This window comes from Eucyclogobius newberryi, unplaced genomic scaffold, assembly GCF_026437365.1.
Source record: "Eucyclogobius newberryi isolate DKJ021-1_F unplaced genomic scaffold, fEucNew1.0.hap1 SCAF_4, whole genome shotgun sequence".
NCBI classification, from domain to species: Eukaryota; Metazoa; Chordata; class Actinopteri; order Gobiiformes; family Gobiidae; genus Eucyclogobius; species Eucyclogobius newberryi.
This window is the reverse complement of record NW_027316056.1, coordinates 42,170,549-42,191,889: the sequence shown is the minus strand read 5'-3', so window position 1 is coordinate 42,191,889 and position 21,341 is coordinate 42,170,549. Positions and strand designations below refer to the sequence as shown.

The 21,341-nt window shown below is 54.8% G+C and overlaps 1 protein-coding gene across 1 annotated transcript in view; it reads right to left on the bottom strand.

Annotated features, from left to right (window-relative positions):
- esf1 (ESF1, nucleolar pre-rRNA processing protein, homolog (S. cerevisiae)) overlaps window positions 1-21,235 on the bottom strand; it is a 21,681-nt gene extending 446 nt beyond the window's left edge. Inside the window, exons 1-13 of the mRNA XM_072463487.1 lie at window positions 20,912-21,235; window positions 13,658-13,926; window positions 13,429-13,542; window positions 12,471-12,580; window positions 11,459-11,611; window positions 11,256-11,370; window positions 8,176-8,395; window positions 5,656-5,784; window positions 4,368-4,495; window positions 4,107-4,197; window positions 937-1,016; window positions 450-602; window positions 44-185 (exon numbers count right to left, since the gene is read on the bottom strand). Coding sequence (XP_072319588.1) covers window positions 44-185; window positions 450-602; window positions 937-1,016; window positions 4,107-4,197; window positions 4,368-4,495; window positions 5,656-5,784; window positions 8,176-8,395; window positions 11,256-11,370; window positions 11,459-11,611; window positions 12,471-12,580; window positions 13,429-13,542; window positions 13,658-13,926; window positions 20,912-21,227 — 2,020 coding nt within the window. The 5' untranslated portion in view covers window positions 21,228-21,235. The remainder of the gene's footprint in view (window positions 1-43; window positions 186-449; window positions 603-936; window positions 1,017-4,106; window positions 4,198-4,367; window positions 4,496-5,655; window positions 5,785-8,175; window positions 8,396-11,255; window positions 11,371-11,458; window positions 11,612-12,470; window positions 12,581-13,428; window positions 13,543-13,657; window positions 13,927-20,911) is intronic.
- Window positions 21,236-21,341: the final 106 nt, after the last annotated feature.

Below are 21,341 nucleotides of genomic sequence, written 5' to 3'. Positions count from 1 at the left end.
GAGACTCGTAGAACCACAGTTAAACCACAGTTACGCTCAGTACCCTGTTTGTCCTGTCGGCGGCGCTGTTTCTCCTGCAGGAGGCGCTCGGTGCCTTTGGTCCGCTTGAAGCTCGGATGAGACGGATCCAAGTTAAACAGAGAAGAAGAGTAGACCGCCTGGAACCTGGAGTCAGACACGTTCACCTGAGGAGAGACCGGGTCAGAACCAGGACTAAAGCGGGACTAAAGCGGGACTAAAGCGGGACTAAAGCGGGACTAAAGCGGGACTAAAGCGGGACTAAAGCGGGACTAAAGCGGGACTAACGCGGGACTAACGCGGGACTAACGCGGGACTAACGCGGGACTAAAGCGGGACTAAAGCGGGACTAAAGCGGGACTAAAGCGGGACTAAAGCAGGACTAAAGCGGGTCAGAACCAGGACTAAAGCGGGTCAGAACCAGGACTCACCTGGAAGCCGTCCTCCTCGGGCTGGAGTCCAGACTTCTTGAGTCGTTTCCTCTTGTTCTTGCTCAGGTTTTGTTGCTCCACGATTCGGGTGAAGTCGAAGTGTTTGTGCCTCGACTCGTCAGGATCTTCTCCCATCAGCAGCTCCATCTGGGCCTGGACCTGGACCAGGGTCAGAGCGGGGTCAGAGCGAGGTCAGAGCAAGGTCAGAGCGAGGTCAGAGCGGGGTCAGAGCGGGGTCAGAGCGAGGTCAGAGCGGGGTCAGAGCGGGGTCAGAGCGAGGTCAGAGCGGGGTCAGAGCGGGGTCAGAGCGGGGTCAGAGCGGGGTCAGAGCGGGGTCAGAGCGAGGTCAGAGCGAGGTCAGAGCGGGGTCAGAGCGGGGTCAGAGCGGGGTCAGAGCGAGGTCAGAGCGGGGTCGGACCAGGGTCAGACCAATCACAGCGCAGCATCAGGACTAAACCAGGTCTAAACCAGTTTTATCTGTTCTTACCTTGCCTCTCTCCTCGTCTTCGTCCTCGTCTTCCTCTGCGTCACTCGCTCTCCTCTTCTTCTTCTTCTTCTTCTTCACGTCTGAGACAAAAAACATCGGATGAAATATCAGCCTCTTGTACTTAAAAATCTGAAAAACCGAAGCTACAAATAACATTTGACATTTTATTCAAATGTATTTAACCCGTTACCATCCACCTATTCTCGCCCTGTGCACACTGGTCAGACCTGTGCACACTGGTCAGACCTGTGCACACTGGTCAGACCTGTGCACACTGGTCAGACCTGTGCACACTGGTCAGACCCACATGGCATTGCTTATTAAAAGAGGATCTTATGTTCCACATGTGAGTGTGATGCATCATTAGAAAGCTTAGGCCTTCTAGTTTCTGCAGATGTGCACATGTCACACTGTCAGGGATTCAGAACTCACACTACAGAGGCCCAAACATAAACTAAACATCCTTTTTTAGTCTTGCCTGAATATTGTCCATTTGTAATGGTCCTGAGCAGGACATACTTCATTGTGTGCTTATGCTGTTCACTGCACATGATGATTATCTTGTTGACAACAACTGTGTAAAGTTTCAGAGCTCTAGAAACAGGCATTTTGGTGCTGTTGACCTTTTTGTATCAAAAAGTATATTCGGAACAAGTGATCCAAATATGTGCCAACTGTGCCAAACTGTTTTATTACAATTTTAGCTCCTCTATGATCATAAAACATACATTTTGATGTTTTGTAGGCCACTAATAGCAATTATAACTGCTAAAAAAATGTGAAAATGTGTAAATATGAGTTTACCCATGAATTTCCCATATAGAGGTTAAAAAAAAAAAAAATTATAATATTTTTTATTTTATTTGTATATTGGTATAATAATACACAACAAAATCAAACAAAATGTACGTCCAAAAGGCTAATAAAAACAGAAAACGTTATGCGCAAAATCCTGCCGAGAAATCTGGCTCTTTACAGCCTTCACGGAGCCTTACGCACGAGAATACAGAAGATTCTGTGTCAATGAGCCCTTTGTCCCGCCTCTCTTTCTAAAGCTATTCTCATTCGCTAGAATAATATGTCAATCATAGTCTGATACGTCATTCGCACGCGGCGCTATTTAGATGTAAACAGACTAATCCATGTGCGTCGCAAGCGGCGCATTTTGTTTTGCGGAGGCTGTAGCAAACAAACCCGTGGACAGAAAAAATCGTGGATGGTCTCATTCTGTAGGAAACAGTCTGAGGAAAAGAAGGATATCCAACATTATCTTATAGGTCAAACAGGTCATTTGTTATGGACGGAGAAATGCGGCAGACAAGCGCATTCTCGTCCGGCGAGAAACAAAGAAAAGTTTGTTTACTTGACAATATCTTGAAATGGGAAAACTTCAGGAAAAATACAAGTGTATATTGTTTTTCAATGATTCCTTACGGACAGACTGAGTACAAGGATGAACAGAATTAAAGCCGTTTCGTCCGTCATAAACAGCAAACAGGACATGCGTTTGTAAAAGTTGAGACTTTCTCACAAACTATTGGCAATTGCTTCTTGGGGCAAATTATTCAATGACATATTCGTTTTGTTGAGAAAATGACCTTTAAAATGATGTATAACTTATGGTATTGACCACGGAAATAAAAGTGATGATGTAAGAGAATATTTGAGATATAGAAAATGTTCGCCAGCGCGCAGGTGGGTGGTAACAGGTTAAGAACACAGTTGTTCTGATGGTGATTTGAGAGTATTTGTGGAGTTTAGACCTGGACCTGGGTCACGGAGAGGACCTAGACCTGGGTCACGGAGAGGACCTAGACCTGGGTCACGGAGAGGACCTGGGTCACGGAGAGGACCTGGGTCACGGAGAGGACCTAGACCTGGGTCACGGAGAGGACCTGGACCTGGGTCACGGAGAGGACCTGGACCTGGGTCACGGAGAAGACCTGGACCTGGGTCACGGAGAGGACCTAGGTCACTGAGAGGACCTAGGTCACGGAGAGGACCTAGGTCACGGAGAGGACCTAGACCTGGGTCACGGAGAGGACCTGGACCTGGGTCACGGAGAAGACCTGGACCTAGGTCACTGAGAGGACCTGGGTCACTGAGAGGACCTAGACCTGGGTCACGGAGAGGACCTGGACCTGGGTCACGGAGAGGACCTGGACCTGGGTCACGGAGAAGACCTGGACCTGGGTCACGGAGAGGACCTAGGTCACTGAGAGGACCTAGGTCACGGAGAGGACCTAGGTCACGGAGAGGACCTAGACCTGGGTCACGGAGAGGACCTGGACCTGGGTCACGGAGAGGACCTGGGTCACGGAGAGGACCTGGGTCACGGAGAGGACCTGGGTCACGGAGAGGACCTGGACCTGGGTCACGGAGAGGACCTGGACCTGGGTCACGGAGAAGACCTGGACCTGGGTCACGGAGAGGACCTAGGTCACTGAGAGGACCTAGGTCACGGAGAGGACCTAGGTCACGGAGAGGACCTAGACCTGGGTCACGGAGAGGACCTGGACCTGGGTCACGGAGAAGACCTGGACCTAGGTCACTGAGAGGACCTGGGTCACTGAGAGGACCTAGGTCACGGAGAGGACCTAGACCTGGGTCACGGAGAGGACCTGGACCTGGGTCACGGAGAGGACCTGGACCTGGGTCACGGAGAGGACCTGGACCTGGGTCACGGAGAAGACCTGGACCTGGGTCACGGAGAGGACCTAGACCTGGGTCACGGAGAGGACCTGGACCTGGGTCACGGAGAGGACCTGGACCTGGGTCACGGAGAGGACCTAGACCTGGGTCACGGAGAGGACCTGGACCTGGGTCACGGAGAGGACCTGGACCTGGGTCACGGAGAGGACCTGGACCTGGGTCACGGAGAGGACCTAGACCTGGGTCACGGAGAGGACCTGGACCTGGGTCACGGAGAGGACCTGGACCTGGGTCACGGAGAGGACCTGGACCTGGGTCACGGAGAGGACCTGGACCTGGGTCACGGAGAGGACCTGGACCTGGGTCACGGAGAGGACCTGGGCCTTGTTCTTCACCAGTTAAAATTCAAGACCAGACCAGAGTGACAGGCAAGTTAAAGACCTGGTTCAGACCCAGGTTCAGACCCAGGGTCAGACCCAGGGTCAGACCCAGGGTCAGACCCAGGGTCAGACCCTCACCTGCTGCAGACAGCTCCTCTTTGAAGAAAGGGTCGTTCAGATCCACGTCTGAGGGAAGTTCATCATCATCACTGAGTCCAGCCTCAGAGTCCTGAAGAACATCAGCGAAAGAAAGTGTTTAGTCCCGGTTTAGTCCCGGTTTAGTCCCGGTTTAGTCCCGGTTTAGTCCCGGTTTAGTCCCGGTTTAGTCCCGGTTTAGTCCCGGTTTAGTCCCGGTTTAGTCCCGGTTTAGTCCCGGTTTAGTCCCGGTTTAGTCCTGACCTGGTTCCTCCTCTCTTTCCTCCTCTCCTTCTTCTTCTCCTTCTTCTTCTGCACAAACTGTTCCCAGGGCCTGAGTTCCTCTGACTCCAGACGCTTCTTCAGCTTCTGCTCCGCGCTCTGCTTCAGCCCTGCACAGGGAGGACATCTGAGCCAATGTGACACGTGGGACACACATGCGCACAGAGACAGAGACAGAGACACACACACACACGGACGGACACACACACGGACGGACACACACACACACACACACACACACAGGGACACACACACACACACACACACAGACACACACGGGACACACACACGGGACACACACACACACAGGGACACACACACACACACACACACACACAGGGACACACACACACACACAGGGACACACACACACACACACACAGGGACACACACACACACACAGGGACACACACACACACACAGGGACACACACACACACACAGGGACACACACACACACACACACAGGGACACACACACACACATACACACACACACACACACACACACACACACACACACACAGACACACAAAGACACACACAGACACACACGGGACACACACACGGGACACACACACACAGGGACACACACACACACACACAGACACACACACACACACACACAGGGACACACACACAGACACACACACACACACGGACTGGGACACACAGACACACACACACACACGGACTGGGACACACACAGACACACACACACGGACTGGGACACACACAGACACACACACACGGACTGGGACACACACAGACACACACACACGGACTGGGACACACACAGACACACACACACGGACTGGGACACACACAGACACACACACACGGACTGGGACACACACAGACACACACACACGGACTGGGACACACACAGACACACACACACGGACTGGGACACACAGACACACACACACACGGACTGGGACACACAGACATACACACACACGGACTGGGACACACAGACACACACACACGGACTGGGACACACACAGACACACACACACGGACTGGGACACACAGACATACACACACACGGACTGGGACACACAGACACACACACACGGACTGGGACACACAGACACACACACACACGGACTGGGACACACACAGACGGACTGGGACACACAGACACACACACACGGACTGGGACACACAGACACACACACACACGGACTGGGACACACAGACACACACACACACGGACTGGGACACACAGACACACACACACGGACTGGGACACACACACACGGGTTGTACCTGGGACCCATGTGACCTCCATGCCGCCCTGGCGCTCCCGGCTCTGCTCCTCTTTGGCCCGGATGCCCTGCAGGAGCTCTCTGTACATCTGGATCTGCTGCTCACCACGTTTGGCCTTCTGCAGGACGTCTGTCACTCACAAACAAACAAACAAACAAACGTGAAGAAACAAACGTGAAGAACCGTCCTCCTGCTGGTGCCAGAGTCAGGACTAAACATTGACTGGCCTCCTGCTGGTGCCAGAGTCTGGACTAAACATGGACCGGCCTCCTGCTGGTGCCAGAGTCAGGACTAAACATTGACTGGCCTCCTGCTGGTGCCAGAGTCAGGACTAAACATGGACCGGCCTCCTGCTGGTGCCAGAGTCAGCACTAAACATGGACCAGCCTCCTGCTGGTGCCAGAGTCAAGACTAAACATGGAGCGGCCTCCTGCTGGTGCCAGAGTCAGGACTAAACATGGAGCGGCCTCCTGCTGGTGCCAGAGTCAGGACTAAACATGGAGCGGCCTCCTGCTGGTGCCAGAGTCAGGACTAAACATGGACCGGCCTCCTGCTGGTGCCAGAGTCAGGACTAAACATGGACCGGCCTCCTGCTGGTGCCAGAGTCGGGACTAAACATGGACCGGCCTCCTGCTGGTGCCAGAGTCAGGACTAAACATGGAGCGGCCTCCTGCTGGTGCCAGAGTCAGGACTAAACATGGACCGGCCTCCTGCTGGTGCCAGAGTCAGGACTAAACATGGACCGGCCTCCTGCTGGTGCCAGAGTCAGGACTAAACATTGACTGGCCTCCTGCTGGTGCCAGAGTCAGGACTAAACATTGACTGGCCTCCTGCTGGTGCCAGAGTCAGGACTAAACATGGACCGGCCTCCTGCTGGTGCCAGAGTCAGCACTAAACATGGACCAGCCTCCTGCTGGTGCCAGAGTCAAGACTAAACATGGACCGGCCTCCTGCTGGTGCCAGAGTCAGGACTAAACATGGAGCGGCCTCCTGCTGGTGCCAGAGTCAGGACTAAACATGGAGCGGCCTCCTGCTGGTGCCAGAGTCAGGACTAAACATGGAGCGGCCTCCTGCTGGTGCCAGAGTCAGGACTAAACATGGACCGGCCTCCTGCTGGTGCCAGAGTCAGGACTAAACATGGACCGGCCTCCTGCTGGTGCCAGAGTCGGGACTAAACATGGACCGGCCTCCTGCTGGTGCCAGAGTCAGGACTAAACATGGAGCGGCCTCCTGCTGGTGCCAGAGTCAGGACTAAACATGGACCGGCCTCCTGCTGGTGCCAGAGTCAGGACTAAACATGGACCGGCCTCCTGCTGGTGCCAGAGTCAGGACTAAACATGGACCGGCCTCCTGCTGGTGCCAGAGTCAGGACTAAACATGGAGCGGCCTCCTGCTGGTGCCAGTGTCAGGACTAAACATGGACCGGCCTCCTGCTGGTGCCAGTGTCGGGACTAAACATGGACCGGCCTCCTGCTGGTGCCAGAGTCAGGACTAAACATGGACCGGCCTCCTGCTGGTGCCAAAGTCAGGACTAAACATGGACCGGTCTCCTGCTGGTGCCAGAGTCAGGACTAAACATGGACCGGCCTCCTGCTGGTGCCAGAGTCAGGACTAAACATGGACCGGCCTCCTGCTGGTGCTCAGAGTCAGGACTAAACATGGAGCGGCCTCCTGCTGGTGCCAGTGTCGGGACTAAACATGGACCGGCCTCCTGCTGGTGCCAGTGTCGGGACTAAACATGGACCGGCCTCCTGCTGGTGCCAGAGTCAGGACTAAACATGGACCGGCCTCCTGCTGGTGCCCAGAGTCGGGACTAAACATGGACCGGCCTCCTGCTGGTGCCAGAGTCAGGACTAAACATGGACTGGCCTCCTGCTGGTGCCAGAGTCAGGACTAAACATGGACCAGCCTCCTGCTGGTGCCAGAGTCAGGACTAAACATGGACCGGCCTCCTGCTGGTGCCAGTGTCAGGACTAAACATGGACCGGCCTCCTGCTGGTGCCAGAGTCAGGACTAAACATGGACCGGCCTCCTGCTGGTGCCCAGAGTCAGGACTAAAGATGGACCGGCCTCCTGCTGGTGCCAGAGTCAGGACTAAACATGGACCGGCCTCCTGCTGGTGCTCAGAGTCAGGACTAAACATGGAGCGGCCTCCTGCTGGTGCCAGTGTCAGGACTAAACATGGACCGGCCTCCTGCTGGTGCCAGAGTCAGGACTAAACATGGACCGGCCTCCTGCTGGTGCCAGAGTCAGGACTAAACATGGACCGGCCTCCTGCTGGTGCCAGAGTCAGGACTAAACATGGACCGGCCTCCTGCTGGTGCCAGAGTCAGGACTAAACATGGACCGGCCTCCTGCTGGTGCCAAAGTCAGGACTATGGGACAAAGCTCTGGACATTTGAGTCATTTTAAATATAGAACATGGTCATATTTGTGCTTTATTTATTAGTGATTCTATTGTGGAAATAACTTTAATTGAACTTGTTTGAATCCTTCCGACGTCATCGAGTCATTTCTGACCTGGATTGGAGTGTTCGTCCTCGGCGCCGCCTTCTTGTCCCTCCTCTTCCTGTTGTGGCCCCGCCTCTTCCTCCACAGGCCCCTCCTCTTCCTGCTCCTCCTCCTCGCTGGAGGAGGCCAGATAAGCCTTAAAGTCCAGGTTGAGGAGCTCGTCTTTGTTGAACTTCCTGTTTAGAGCCGTGACGCGCTGGTGGTCCGTCTCATCCCACGTGAGCTCCACCTGGAGCCAGGGGAACATCAGGTCTAGAACCAGGTCCAGAACCGGGTCTAGAACTGGGTCTATGACAATCTCTAGAACCAGGTCCAGAACCGGGTCTATAACAGGGTCTAGAACCAGGTCCAGAACCGGGTCTATAACAGGGTCTAGAACCAGGTCCAGAACCGGGTCTATAACAAGGTCTAGAACCAGGTCCAGAACCGGGTCTATAACAAGGTCTAGAACCAGGACCAGAACCAGGACCAGAACCAGGTCTGAACCAGGTCCAGAACAGGGTCTAGAACCAGGTCCAGAACAGGGTCCAGAACAAGGTCTATAACACAGTCTAGAACAGGGTCTATAATAAGGTCTAGAACCAGGTCTATAACAAGCTCTAGAACCAGGTCCAGAACCGGGTCTAGAACCGGGTATATAACAAGGTCTAGAACCAGGTCTGAACCAGGACCAGAACAAGGTCCGAACCAGGTCCAGAACAGGGTCTAGAACCAGGTCCAGAACAGGGTCTGGAACCGGGTCCAGAACATGGTCTAGAACCGGGTCCAGAACATGGTCTAGAACCAGGTCCAGAACATGGTCTAGAACCGGGTCCAGAACATGGTCTAGAGCCAGGTCTGCGCAAGTCCCGAACCAGGTCTAGAATAGGATATAAAGCAGGTCTAGAACCAGGTATATAAAAAGGTCTGGAAAATGGTCTAGAATATGGCCTAGAACCAGGTCTAGAACCAGGTCTAGAACCGGGTATAAAGCAGGTATAGAACGGGGTCTAGAACCGGGTATAAAGCAGGTATAGAACGGGATCTAGAACGGGGTATAAAGCAGGTATAGAACGGGGTCTAGAACAGGGTATAAAGCAGGTCTAGAACAGGGTATAAAGCAGGTCTAGAACAGGGTATAAAGCAGGTCTAGAACAGGGTATAAAGCAGGTCTAGAACAGGGTATAAAGCAGGTCTAGAACAGGGTATAAAGCAGGTCTAGAACAGGGTATAAAGCAGGTCTAGAACAGGGTATAAAGCAGGTCTAGAACAGGGTATAAAGCAGGTCTAGAACAGGGTATAAAGCACAGGGCTCAGATGAAGGATTTTCACTTCTGCAGCAGCAGCTGCTAAAAAATCCATAATTTTTTCCAAATTTGTCAAGCAATTTGATAATTGCAGAGCAAAACACGAAAGTGACTAACAATCAATATTTTCCATTGATATAACACGATTATTTATTTAAAATGTATTTGTAAAACATTCTATTTAAAAAAAAACTCTTAACAAATTAACTTTTAAACACTTATTAAACATTTAAAAAAAAGAACATTTTAAAACATTAAAAACAAAATTAGTTGAACAAATTAATTAACACAAAGTTGGATTAACTTATTTACAACTTTCTTCCACATCATCATCATCAGATGACTATTTGCAGGAGTCTCATTTACATATTAACTGTCGTTACACAAATATGTCTTAAGCTTCTGATGGAAACATAAGTGTTGCCGTGGCGACCATCATTGTGTATTTTACGTGTTATTCACATTGTACCGCTCTATTTGACGTTCCATTCCAATTTTCGTTTTGCTATTTGATGACGGTCCCTAAGCACTCGTCTCAGCTCCAGCTGCACATTCGGAGCGTGTGATTCGCTGAGCCCAAAATACACATCTGATTGTTAAAACGAGGTTGTGTCACGTGACACTGTAAATATGAATATTTTGGCTGTGAATGATCTGCAAAGACTTGTGTTTAGAGTTATTGACCCGAGTCTGAATCTGTGACGCTAACTCTACCTGTGGCTCCTCCCACTTTCAGACTCCATCTGAGACAGCAGCGTCCTACATGTGTCATGTCCACACAGTGTCCTACATGTGTCATGTGCACACAGCGTCCTACATGTGTCATGTCCATACAGTGTCCTACATGTGTCATGTCCATACAGTGTCCTACATGTGTCATGTCCATACAGTGTCCTACATGTGTCATGTCCACACAGTGTCCACATGTGTCATGTGCACACAGCGTCCTACATGTGTCATGTGCACACAGCGTCCTACATGTGTCATGTGCACACAGCGTCCTACATGTGTCATGTGCACACAGCGTCCTACATGTGTCATGTGCACACAGCGTCCTACATGTGTCATGTGCACACAGCGTCCTACATGTGTCATGTGCACACAGCGTCCTACATGTGTCATGTGCACACAGCGTCCTACATGTGTCATGTCCACACAGCGTCCTACATGTGTCATGTGCACACAGCGTCCTACATGTGTCATGTGCACACAGCGTCCTACATGTGTCATGTCCACACAGTGTCCTACATGTGTCATGTCCACACAGCGTCCTACATGTGTCATGTGCACACAGCGTCCTACATTTGTCATGTCCACACAGTGTCCTACATGTGTCATGTCCACACAGCGTCCTACATGTGTCATGTCCACACAGTGTCCTACATGTGTCATGTCCACACAGCGTCCTACATGTGTCATGTGCACACAGCGTCCTACATTTGTCATGTCCACACAGTGTCCTACATTTGTCATGTCCACACAGTGTCCTACATGTGTCATGTCCACACAGCGTCCACATGTGTCATGTGCACACAGCGTCCTACATGTGTCATGTCCACACAGTGTCCTACATGTGTCATGTCCACACAGTGTCCTACACTTTTAGGCGCTTTGGTGATACAATTGAACACATTTTTGTATCGCAAAAGCTGCGAAACAAAAGCACTTTTTTCTGACGAACGCATCGCATTTGAGAGAAATTGAGTCACATTTTGCGATGCCGCTTATTCTGAACCCTGAAGCAGGTCTAGAACCGGGTCTAGAACCGGGTCTAGAACCGGGTCTAGAACAGGTCTAAAGTACCTTGGAGGTGGAGGCGGCGGTGGAGGTGAAGAGGTTGGGGTTGTAGGACGCCAGGTTCACGTCGGTGGAAACATCTTTTGGCTCCTCCTCAAACTGCAACTCGTCAGGAATAAACCTGCTCCAGACAAACAGAGCGAGTCACAGGAAGTGTGTGTGTGAGGGGCGTGGCTAAAGATAGTGTGTGTGAGGGGCGTGGCCATCACCTGAGGTCGAGCACGGAGCCGCTGCTCTCGTACTCAAAGCCGTCGCACTCGCAGTAGATCTGAGCTGCCGTCTCAGGACCATCGCACTCCACCACAGCATAACGATACTTCAGACGACCGAACTGGTACTGACGCATGCGTTCACGGTATGACCTGCAACCAGAGACCAGGTGAGACCAGAGACCAGGTGAGACCAGGTGAGACCAGAGACCAGGTGAGACCAGGTGAGACCAGAGACCAGGTGAGACCAGGTGAGACCAGAGACCAGGTGAGACCAGAGACCAGGTGAGACCAGGTGAGACCAGAGACCAGGTGAGACCAGGTGAGACCAGAGACCAGGTGAGACCAGGTGAGACCAGAGACCAGGTGAGACCAGGTGATACCAGGGACCAGGTGATACCAGGGACCAGGTGAGACCAGAGACCAGGTGAGACCAGAGACCAGGTGAGACCAGAGACCAGGTGAGACCAGGTGAGACCAGAGACCAGGTGAGACCAGGGACCAGGTGAGACCAGGTGAGACCAGGTGAGACCAGGTGAGACCAGGTGAGACCAGGTGAGACCAGGTGAGACCAGAAACCAGGTAAGACCAGAGACCAGGTGAGACCAGAAACCAAGTGAGACCAGGAGAGACCAGGTTGGACCACAGACCTCTAGAGCCCCGCCCACGTAAAGGTCACCGTGGTTATGGACGTAAATGTTCAGTCATTTCTTCATCGAGATTTAAAATAATTCAAATGTTCAGAGTTCAAAGGTGAAACTGTCACTAAAGCGCGGCCCTGGCCCGGCCCGTCCCCCCAGGCCCCGTCCCCCCGCAGCCCAGGCCCCGTCCCCCCGCGGCCAAGGCCCCGTCCCCCCGGGGTCCTGGCCCCGTCCCCCCGGGGTCCTGGCCCCGTCCCCCCGGGGCCCTGGCCCGTCCCCCCGGGGCCCTGGCCCGTCCCCCATGGCCCGTCCCCCATGGCTCGTCCCACTCAAACATCTCCTGCTGTGAAAATAGGAAACATCCGACTTACTTTTCCTCTTCGGTGTCGTCCTCTGAATCCTCCGGCAGAGCCTTGAGCTCCAGCGGAGCCTCGCTCACCTCCTGCTGCAGACGCTCTTTCCCAAAGTGAGACAGGAAAATCTGAAACACGACGGGACAGTCTGACACACGACGGGACAGTCTGACACGCGACGGGACAGTCTGAAACGCGACGGGACAGTCTGAAACGCGACGGGACAGTCTGCAACACGATGGGACAGTCTGCAACACGACGGGACAGTCTGCAACGCGACGGGACAGTCTGCAACGCGACGGGACAGTCTGCAACGCGACGGGACAGTCTGCAACGCGACGGGACAGGCTGCAACGCGACGGGACAGTCTGCAACGCGACGGGACAGTCTGCAACGCGACGGGACAGTCTGCAACGCGACGGGACAGGCTGCAACGCGACGGGACAGGCTGCAACGCGACGGGACAGGCTGCAACGCGACGGGACAGGCTGCAAAGCGACGGGACAGGCTGCAAAGCGACGGGACAGGCTGCAACGCGACGGGACAGTCTGACACGCGACGGGACAGTCTGAAACGCGACGGGACAGTCTGAAACGCGACGGGACAGGCTGCAACGCGACGGGACAGTCTGCAACACGACGGGACAGTCTGCAACACGACGGGACAGTCTGCAACGCGACGGGACAGGCTGCGACGGGACAGGCTGCAACGCGACGGGACAGGCTGCAACGCGACGGGACAGGCTGCAAAGCGACGGGACAGTCTGAAACACGACGGGACAGTCTGAAACACGACGGGACCGTCTGAAACACGACGGGACCGTCTGACACGCGACGGGACAGTCTGAAACACGAAGGGACATGCTGAAACACGACGGGACAGTCTGAAACACGACGGGACAGGCTGAAACACGACGGGACAAGCTGAAACACGACGGGACAGTCTGAAACATGTCCATGTTTGGAGCGTTTCTGACCTTCACAGAGAGCACGGCGCCCCCTTTGGGGCAGAAGGACTGGAACAAGGCCAGAAGGTCTTTGGCTTTGATCCGATCCCAGTCCATGTTGCACACGGCCAGACGACGGGACACCTGAGAAGAACAACAGTGAGTGGACCGGACCAAGACAGTGAGTGGACCGAGACCCGGCCCAACAGTCAGTGGACCGGGCCGAGGTCCGGCCCACAGACTGGCTCATGTGGGTCACCTCTTCGGTTCGCGGAGCGTCTTTGCACAAATCGCCCCAGTCGTGTTGGATCTCCTCTTCTTCTCGCCTCAGAATGGCCTCCACTTCGTCCTCGGAGTCTTCATCAGAACTGGTCTCCACGTTCCCTTTGCCACGGGCCAAGTCCGGACCAGAGTCCTCAGAACCCGACCCCTCAGAACCCGACCCCTCAGAACCCGACCCCTCAGAACCCGAGTCCTGTCCAGAGTCGGGTTCAGAATCCTCGTGCTCAGACTCTTCATCGTCTTCATCTGAAAAAGAAGATCTGAGCGATTAGTTTAACACGAAAATACTGAAAACTCACTCACCCCTTATCTCCGCCCACTGCTTTGTACTTCTTGTGATTATCCAAAACTGTTCAGACAAGTCTCCTCCTTGAACCGACACCTTAACGTGGTGGAGGGGTTTGAGCGCCCCAATGATCCCAGGAGCTGTGTTGTTGGGGGCTTCAAGCCCCTGGGAGGGTCCCCCAAGGTCCTGGGTGATGGGTCAGACCAAGAGCGGCTCAGAAGCCCCTTATGAAGCACAAAACAACAAAGCTCTTCATCACCTAGAACCCCCCTACCTGTCTGACCTCCTCATCCCCCACTTAGAACCCCCCTACCTGTCTGACCTCCTCATCCCCCACTTAGAACCCCCCTACCTGTCTGACCTCCTCATCCCCCACCGCCCCCCTACCTGTCTGACCTCCTCATCCCCCACTTAGAAGGCAAGGCAAGTTTATTTGTAGAGCACATTTCATACACAAGGCAATTCAAAGTGCTTCACAGCAGGAAAAATGCATTCAAATCACAAAGAAATTACAGAAATACAATAAAATTAACTAAATTAAAAATTATCAATCCAACTGATTTTCTAAACTAATAAAATCACAAACAAAAGAGAAGAGTGCAAAGAAAAAATCCTTTCAGTCATATGCGCAGCTAAACAAAACTGTTTTTAGCTTAGATTTGAACATTGTCAGAGTAGAAGCCTGTCTCACATCTTCAGGAAGACTGTTCCAGATTTTAGCTGCATAAAACTGAAACGCAGATTCCCCATGTTTTGTCTTGACTCTGGGCACCAGCAGGAGGCCGGTCCCTGAGAACCCCCCTACCTGTCTGACCTCCTCATCCCCCACTTAGAACCCCCCTACCTGTCTGACCTCCTCATCCCCCACCGCCCCCCCCCCCACCTGTCTGACCTCCTCATCCCCCACGGCCCCCCCTACCTGTCTGACCTCCTCATCCCCCACCACCCCCCCTACCTGTCTGACCACCTCATCCCCCACCGCCCCCCCCACCTGTCTGACCTCCTCATCCCCCATGGCCCCCCCTACCTGTCTGACCTCCTCATCCCCCACGGCCCCCCCTACCTGTCTGACCTCCTCATCCTCCACCGCCCCCCCCACCTGTCTGACCTCCTCATCCCCCACCGCCCCCCCTACCTGTCTGACCTCCTCATCCCCCACCGCCCCCCCCCCACCTGTCTGACCTCCTCATCCCCCACCACCCCCCCTACCTGTCTGACCACCTCATCCCCCACCGCCCCCCCCCACCTGTCTGACCTCCTCATCCCCCACGGCCCCCCCTACCTGTCTGACCTCCTCATCCCCCACGGCCCCCCCTACCTGTCTGACCTCCTCATCCCCCACCACCCCCCCTACCTGTCTGACCACCTCATCCCCCACCGCCCCCCCCACCTGTCTGACCTCCTCATCCCCCACCGCCCCCCCTACCTGTCTGACCTCATCCCCCACTTAGAACCCCCCTACCTGTCTGACCTCCTCATCCCCCACCGCCTGCCCCCCACCTGTCTGACCTCCTCATCCCCCACGGCCCCCCCTACCTGTCTGACCTCCTCATCCCCCACCACCCCCCCTACCTGTCTGACCACCTCATCCCCCACCACCCCCCCTACCTGTCTGACCACCTCATCCCCCACCGCCCCCCCCACCTGTCTGACCTCCTCATCCCCCATGGCCCCCCCTACCTGTCTGACCTCCTCATCCCCCACGGCCCCCCCTACCTGTCTGACCTCCTCATCCTCCACCGCCCCCCCCCACCTGTCTGACCTCCTCATCCTCCACCACCCCCCCACCTGTCTGACCTCCTCATCCCCCACCCCCCCTACCTGTCTGACCTCCTCATCCTCCACCACCCCCCCACCTGTCTGACCTCCTCATCCCCCAGCGCCCCTAGCGAGCCCTCCGCTCCTCCTCCACCACCCCTCCCGAGGGGAGCATTCTCCCGAACACAACCCCGACTCTGGAACTCCCTCCCCCGACCTGTCCTCCACTCTCCCTCACTAAAAAAAATTAAATTCCGCCTGAAAACATACCTCTTCACCCAAGCCTATGACCTGCCCCACCCATAGCCTCCTCTACCCCACTGACTGCACTGTTACATCCCCATCATTTTCTTTGTACTTCTTCTGTCTTGTTTATTTTATCTGTTCTTTTTTCGGACAGTGTACATTATCGTGTACATTGTGTACATTATTGTGTACATTGTGTACATTATTGTGTACATTATTGTGTATTGTACGTGCTGTCCCCCCGGTCTGTAAAAAAAAAAACTTTTTGTATATGTCAAAGCGTCTTTGGGTCATTGAAAAGCGCTATATAAATAAAAGGTATTATTATTATTATTAAGGCCAGTTACGTCGCCCGGATCGGCGTCACCGGGGCCCCATCCTGGAGCCAGGCCTGGGGTGGGTGCTCAACGGCGAGCGCCTGGTGGCAGGGTTTTTCCCCACGGGGTCCGGCCGGGCACAGCCCGAAAGAGCGATGTGTAGCCGCCCTCCCGTGAGCCCACCACCCGCAGGAGGATCCATAAGGGGCCGGTGCAAAGAGATCTGGGCGGCAGTCGACGGCAGGGGCTTCGACGACCAGATGTCCAGACACAGAGACTAACTCTGGGGACATGGAATGTCACCTCTCTGGGGGGAGGAGCCTGAACTTGTGCGGTAGGTGGAGCGATATCGACTAGATATAGTCGGCCTCAGCTCCAGCACAGTTTGGGCTCTGGAACCATCTCCTCCAGAGGGACTGGACGCTCCACTTCTCTGGTGTTGCCCGCGGGGAGAGGCGGGGCTGGTGTGGGTGGGGCTGGTGTGGGTGGGGCTGGTGTGGGCAGGGCTGGTGTGGGCGGGGCTGGTGTGGGCTTATAGCCCCTCAGCTCAGCCGCCACGTGGACGTCCCGGTTCACCCGGTGGACGAGAGGACATGTCTCAGATGTCGCAGATGAGGGACCATCAAAGTCACGCGACATGTCTCTCACTGTTGTGGCGGCCTACGGGCCGAACAGCAGTGCAGAGGACACGGTCTTCTCAGAGTCCTTGGGAGGGGAACTGCACAGTGCACCGACCGGGGACTCTGTTCTACTGGGGGACTTCAACGCCCACGTGGACAATGACAGTGACTCCTGGAGAGGGGAGGAGCCCCGATCTGAACCCGAGCGGTCAGTTATTGGACTTCTGTGCCACGGATTGTCCAGAACGAACACCATGTTCAAGCACAAGGTCCATCAGGTCACATGACACCAGGACACAGGAGGTCAATGATCCACTTTGTTGTCGTGTCCTCTGACCTCTGACCTCCGGCCGCGTGTCTTGGACACACGGGTGAAGAGAGGGGCGGAGCTGTAGAGCACCACCTGGTGGCGAGTTGGATCCACTGGTGGAGGAGGAAGCCGGACAGACTTGGCAGACCCAAGTGGATTGTGGGGGTCTGTTGGGAACGTCTTGTGGAGCCTCTGTCAGTGGTGAATTCAACTCACACCTCCGGGAGAGCTTCTCCCATGTCCCGGGGGACGCTGGGGACATTGAGTCCGATTGGACCATGTTCTCCACCTCCATTGTTGCTGTGGCTGCGGAGCTGTGGTCACAAGGTCTCCGGTGCCTGTCGCCGCAGCAACACCCGAACCCGGTGGTGGACACCGGAAGTAAGGGATGTGGTCAGACTGAAGAAGGAGGCCTATCAGGCCAGTCTGACCTGTAGGTCTCCTGAGGTCATCGACAGGTGTCGGCAGCTCGTGCTGTCGCAGAGGCAAAAACCCGGGGCTGGGAGGAGTTCGGGGAGGAGTTCGGGGAGGAGTTCGGGGAGGAGTTCGGGGAGGAGTTCGGGGAGGAGTTCGGGGAGGAGTTCGGGGAGGCCATGGAGGAGGACTATTGGTCGGCCCCAAAGAAATTCTGACGTGATGGGAAGCAGTGCTTCACCAACACCGTTTACAGTGCGGGTGGAGACCTGCTGACCTCGACTGGGGATGTTGTCGGACGGTGGAAGGACTTTGAGGACCTCCTTAATCCCTCTGTCACGTCTTATCCATCACCCAAGCTGAAGTCATTGAGGTTGTTGGCTCCTCATTGGCTCCTCAGTGGCTCCTCAGTGGCTCCTCAGTGGCTCCTCAGTGGCTCCTCAGTGGCTCCTCAGTGGCTCCGGGATGAGATCCTGAGGACCTAAAGTCTCTGGATGTTGTAGGACTGTCTTGGCTGACATGTCTCTGCAACAGGGCGTGGCGTTCGGGGACCGTGCCTCTGGACGTGCAGACCGGGGTGGTGGTCCCTCTGTTCAGGAAGGGGGACCGGAGGGTGTGTTCCAACTACAGAGGGATCACACTCCTCAGCCTCCCATAAGGTCTATTCCAGGTCCTGGAGGAGAATCCGACCGATAAAACCTCAGATTCAGGAGGAGCAGGTTTAGGTCCTGGTGGTGGAACTGGACCAGCTCTAGACCCTCCATCGGGTGCTCCAGGGTTCATGGGAGTTTGTCACATGTGATTTGTGGATCTGGAGAAGGCTTTCCACCGTGTCCCTCGGGGTGTCCTTTGGGGGGTGCTCCGGGAGTACGGGGTCCGGGGCCCTTTGCTCAGGGCTGTCTGGTCCCTGTCTGACAGGAGCAGGAGCTGTGTTCACTGCAGTAAGTCAGACCTGTTCCCATGAGGGACTCCTCAGGGCTGCGCTTTGTCACCGGTTCTGTTCATAGTGTTTACGGACAGAATTTCTAGGCGCAGTCAGGGGTCGGAGGGTGTGGTCAGGGGTCAGAGGGTGTGGTCAGGGGTCAGAGGGTGTGGTCAGGGGTCAGAGTGTGTCTGGTTTGGGGACCACAGGATCTCAACTCTGCTGTTTACAGACGATGTTGTCCTGAGGCTCCATCAAACCTGGACCTGCAGCTGCACTGGGACGAGAGGGAAGCGTCTGGGATGAGAATCAGCTCCAAATCAGAGGTCATGGTTCTCAACCGGAAAAAGGTTGAGAAGGACCTGGTGGGTGGGGGTCCTTGTCCTCTCCAGGTGGGTGGGGGTCCTTGACCTCTCCAGGTGGGTGGGGGTCCTTGACCTCTCCAGGTGGGTGGGGGTCCTTGTCCTCTCCAGGTGGGTGGAGTCCTTGTCCTCTCCAGGTGGGTGGGGGTCCTTGTCCTCTCCAGGTGGGTGGGGGTCCTTGACCTCTCCAGGTGGGTGGGGGTCCTTGTCCTCTCCAGGTGGGTGGGGGTCCTTGTCCTCTCCAGGTGGGTGGAGTCCTTGTCCTCTCCAGGTGGGTGGGGGTCCTTGACCTCTCCAGGTGGGTGGGGGTCCTTGTCCTCTCCAGGTGGGTGGGGGTCCTTGTCCTCTCCAGGTGGGTGGGGGTCCTTGTCCTCTCCAGGTGGGTGGGGGTCCTGGACCTCTCCAGGTGGGTGGAGGTCCTTGTCCTCTCCAGGTGGGTGGAGTCCTTGTCCTCTCCAGGTGGGTGGGGGTCCTTGACCTCTCCAGGTGGGTGGAGTCCTTGTCCTCTCCAGGTGGGTGGGGGTCCTTGTCCTCTCCAGGTGGGTGGGGGTCCTGGACCTCTCCAGGTGGGTGGAGGTCCTTGTCCTCTCCAGGTGGGTGGGGGTCCTTGACCTCTCCAGGTGGGTGGAGTCCTTGACCTCTCCAGGTGGGTGGGGGTCCTTGTCCTCTCCAGGTGGGTGGGGGTCCTTGTCCTCTCCAGGTGGGTGGGGGTCCTTGTCCTCTCCAGGTGGGTGGGGGTCCTTGTCCTCTCCAGGTGGGTGGGGGTCCTTGCAGTGATGCAGTCGCTGCATCGACTGTTGTGGTGAAGAAGGAGCTGAGACTAAATTCAATTCAATTTATTTTTGTAAGGCCCAAAATCACAACAACAGTTTCCTCTGAGGGCGACAGTGAGAAATGAATCAACAATGTCTGTGGTGGCGAGGGACGATGTCCCAGAGTCCTCTGTCCCCTCTGTCATTAGCTCCTTCCTCTGTCCTTAGACCCTCCCTCTGTCCTTAGACCCTCCTTCTGTCCTTAGACCCTCCTTCTGTCCTTAGCTCCTCCTTCTCGGCCAGGAAAAACTACAAAAAACCTCCTTGGGGGGAAAAGTATGTCCCTGGGTTAGTTCCAGATGAAGGAGGATCTGACTCTCACAGACGTGAGGGAGACTGGAGCTGGAGACACTCTTCAGGCAGATGAGGGACCATCAGAGTCAAAGCTCTGGATTTATGGGTCACTCTACGTTCTGACCTCACCTATGGTCATGAGCTTTAATGACCCAAAGGACAAGATCACAGATACAAGCGGTCGAAATAAGTGTCCTCTGCCGGGTGGCTGGGCGCTCCCTTAGAGACAGGGGGAGGAGCTCAGTCACACGGGGGGAGCTCGGAGTAGAGCAGCTGCTCCTCCCTGGGGAGGGGTTCCGGGCATGTCCCACCGGGAAGAGGCCCCGGGGACGACCCAGGACACACTGGAGGGACTATGTCTCTCTGTGTCCTGGGAACGCCTCGGGAGGAGCTGGAGGAAGTGTTGCCCCCGCGACCCGGGACAAGAAGAAGAAGATGGACGAGTCTAGTTTTCATTTACAGAACTAAACCTGGAAAGATATAAACCAGGTCTGAACCGGGACTAAACCAGGTCTAAACCAGGTCTAAACCAGGTCTAAACCAGGACTAAACCAGGACTAAACCAGGTCTAAACCAGGTCTAAACCAGGACTAAACCAGGACTAAACCAGGTCTAAACCAGGTCTAAACCAGGACTAAACCAGGACTAAACCAGGTCTAAACCAGGTCTAAACCAGGACTACATCAGGACTAAACTAGGCTCAAACCTTTTATTCAGATGATACTTTGTATTTAAAGACGAGCTCTTTGTAGTTTAAATCTTTGCAGTTGAAAAGTTTCATTCGTTTATGTTTTCAATTTGTTATATGTCTTTTTATTGGAGTAAAACGTTAACATTTAGTCATAGTTTTAGTCTTTCTCAGCCAAAACACTGGTACTTAAACACCTCACCTTCTGCCGAGGGTCCCGGTTTGGTCCGGCCCGGTCCGGGTTTGGTCCGGCCCGGTCCGGGTACAGTCCCCTCCAGGTCCTGGTCCTGGTCCTCGTCCTCCAGCTGGTAGAACCTCTTCAGGTCCTCCTTGGTGCTGTGCTGGACCGGGCGCCCGCGCTTGTCCACCGTCTGTCGCACTTTGAAGCGCTCGTCGTGGAACATGGACCTGAAGCGTTTGTCGATCTTCACTTTGTGCTGCTTTTCGGGCATTTCCCAGAAGCGCGGGTCTCTCTGGACGCGTGAGAACCGCTCGTCCACCTTCTTCTGAGACGCCATCTTTAGACCTGGCACAGAGGTCATGGGGTCAATAAAGACGAGCGCCGCACAGATTAATCAAATAAAGACGAGCGCCGCACAGAATTAACTGATGAAAATAGATTTATTTTACCA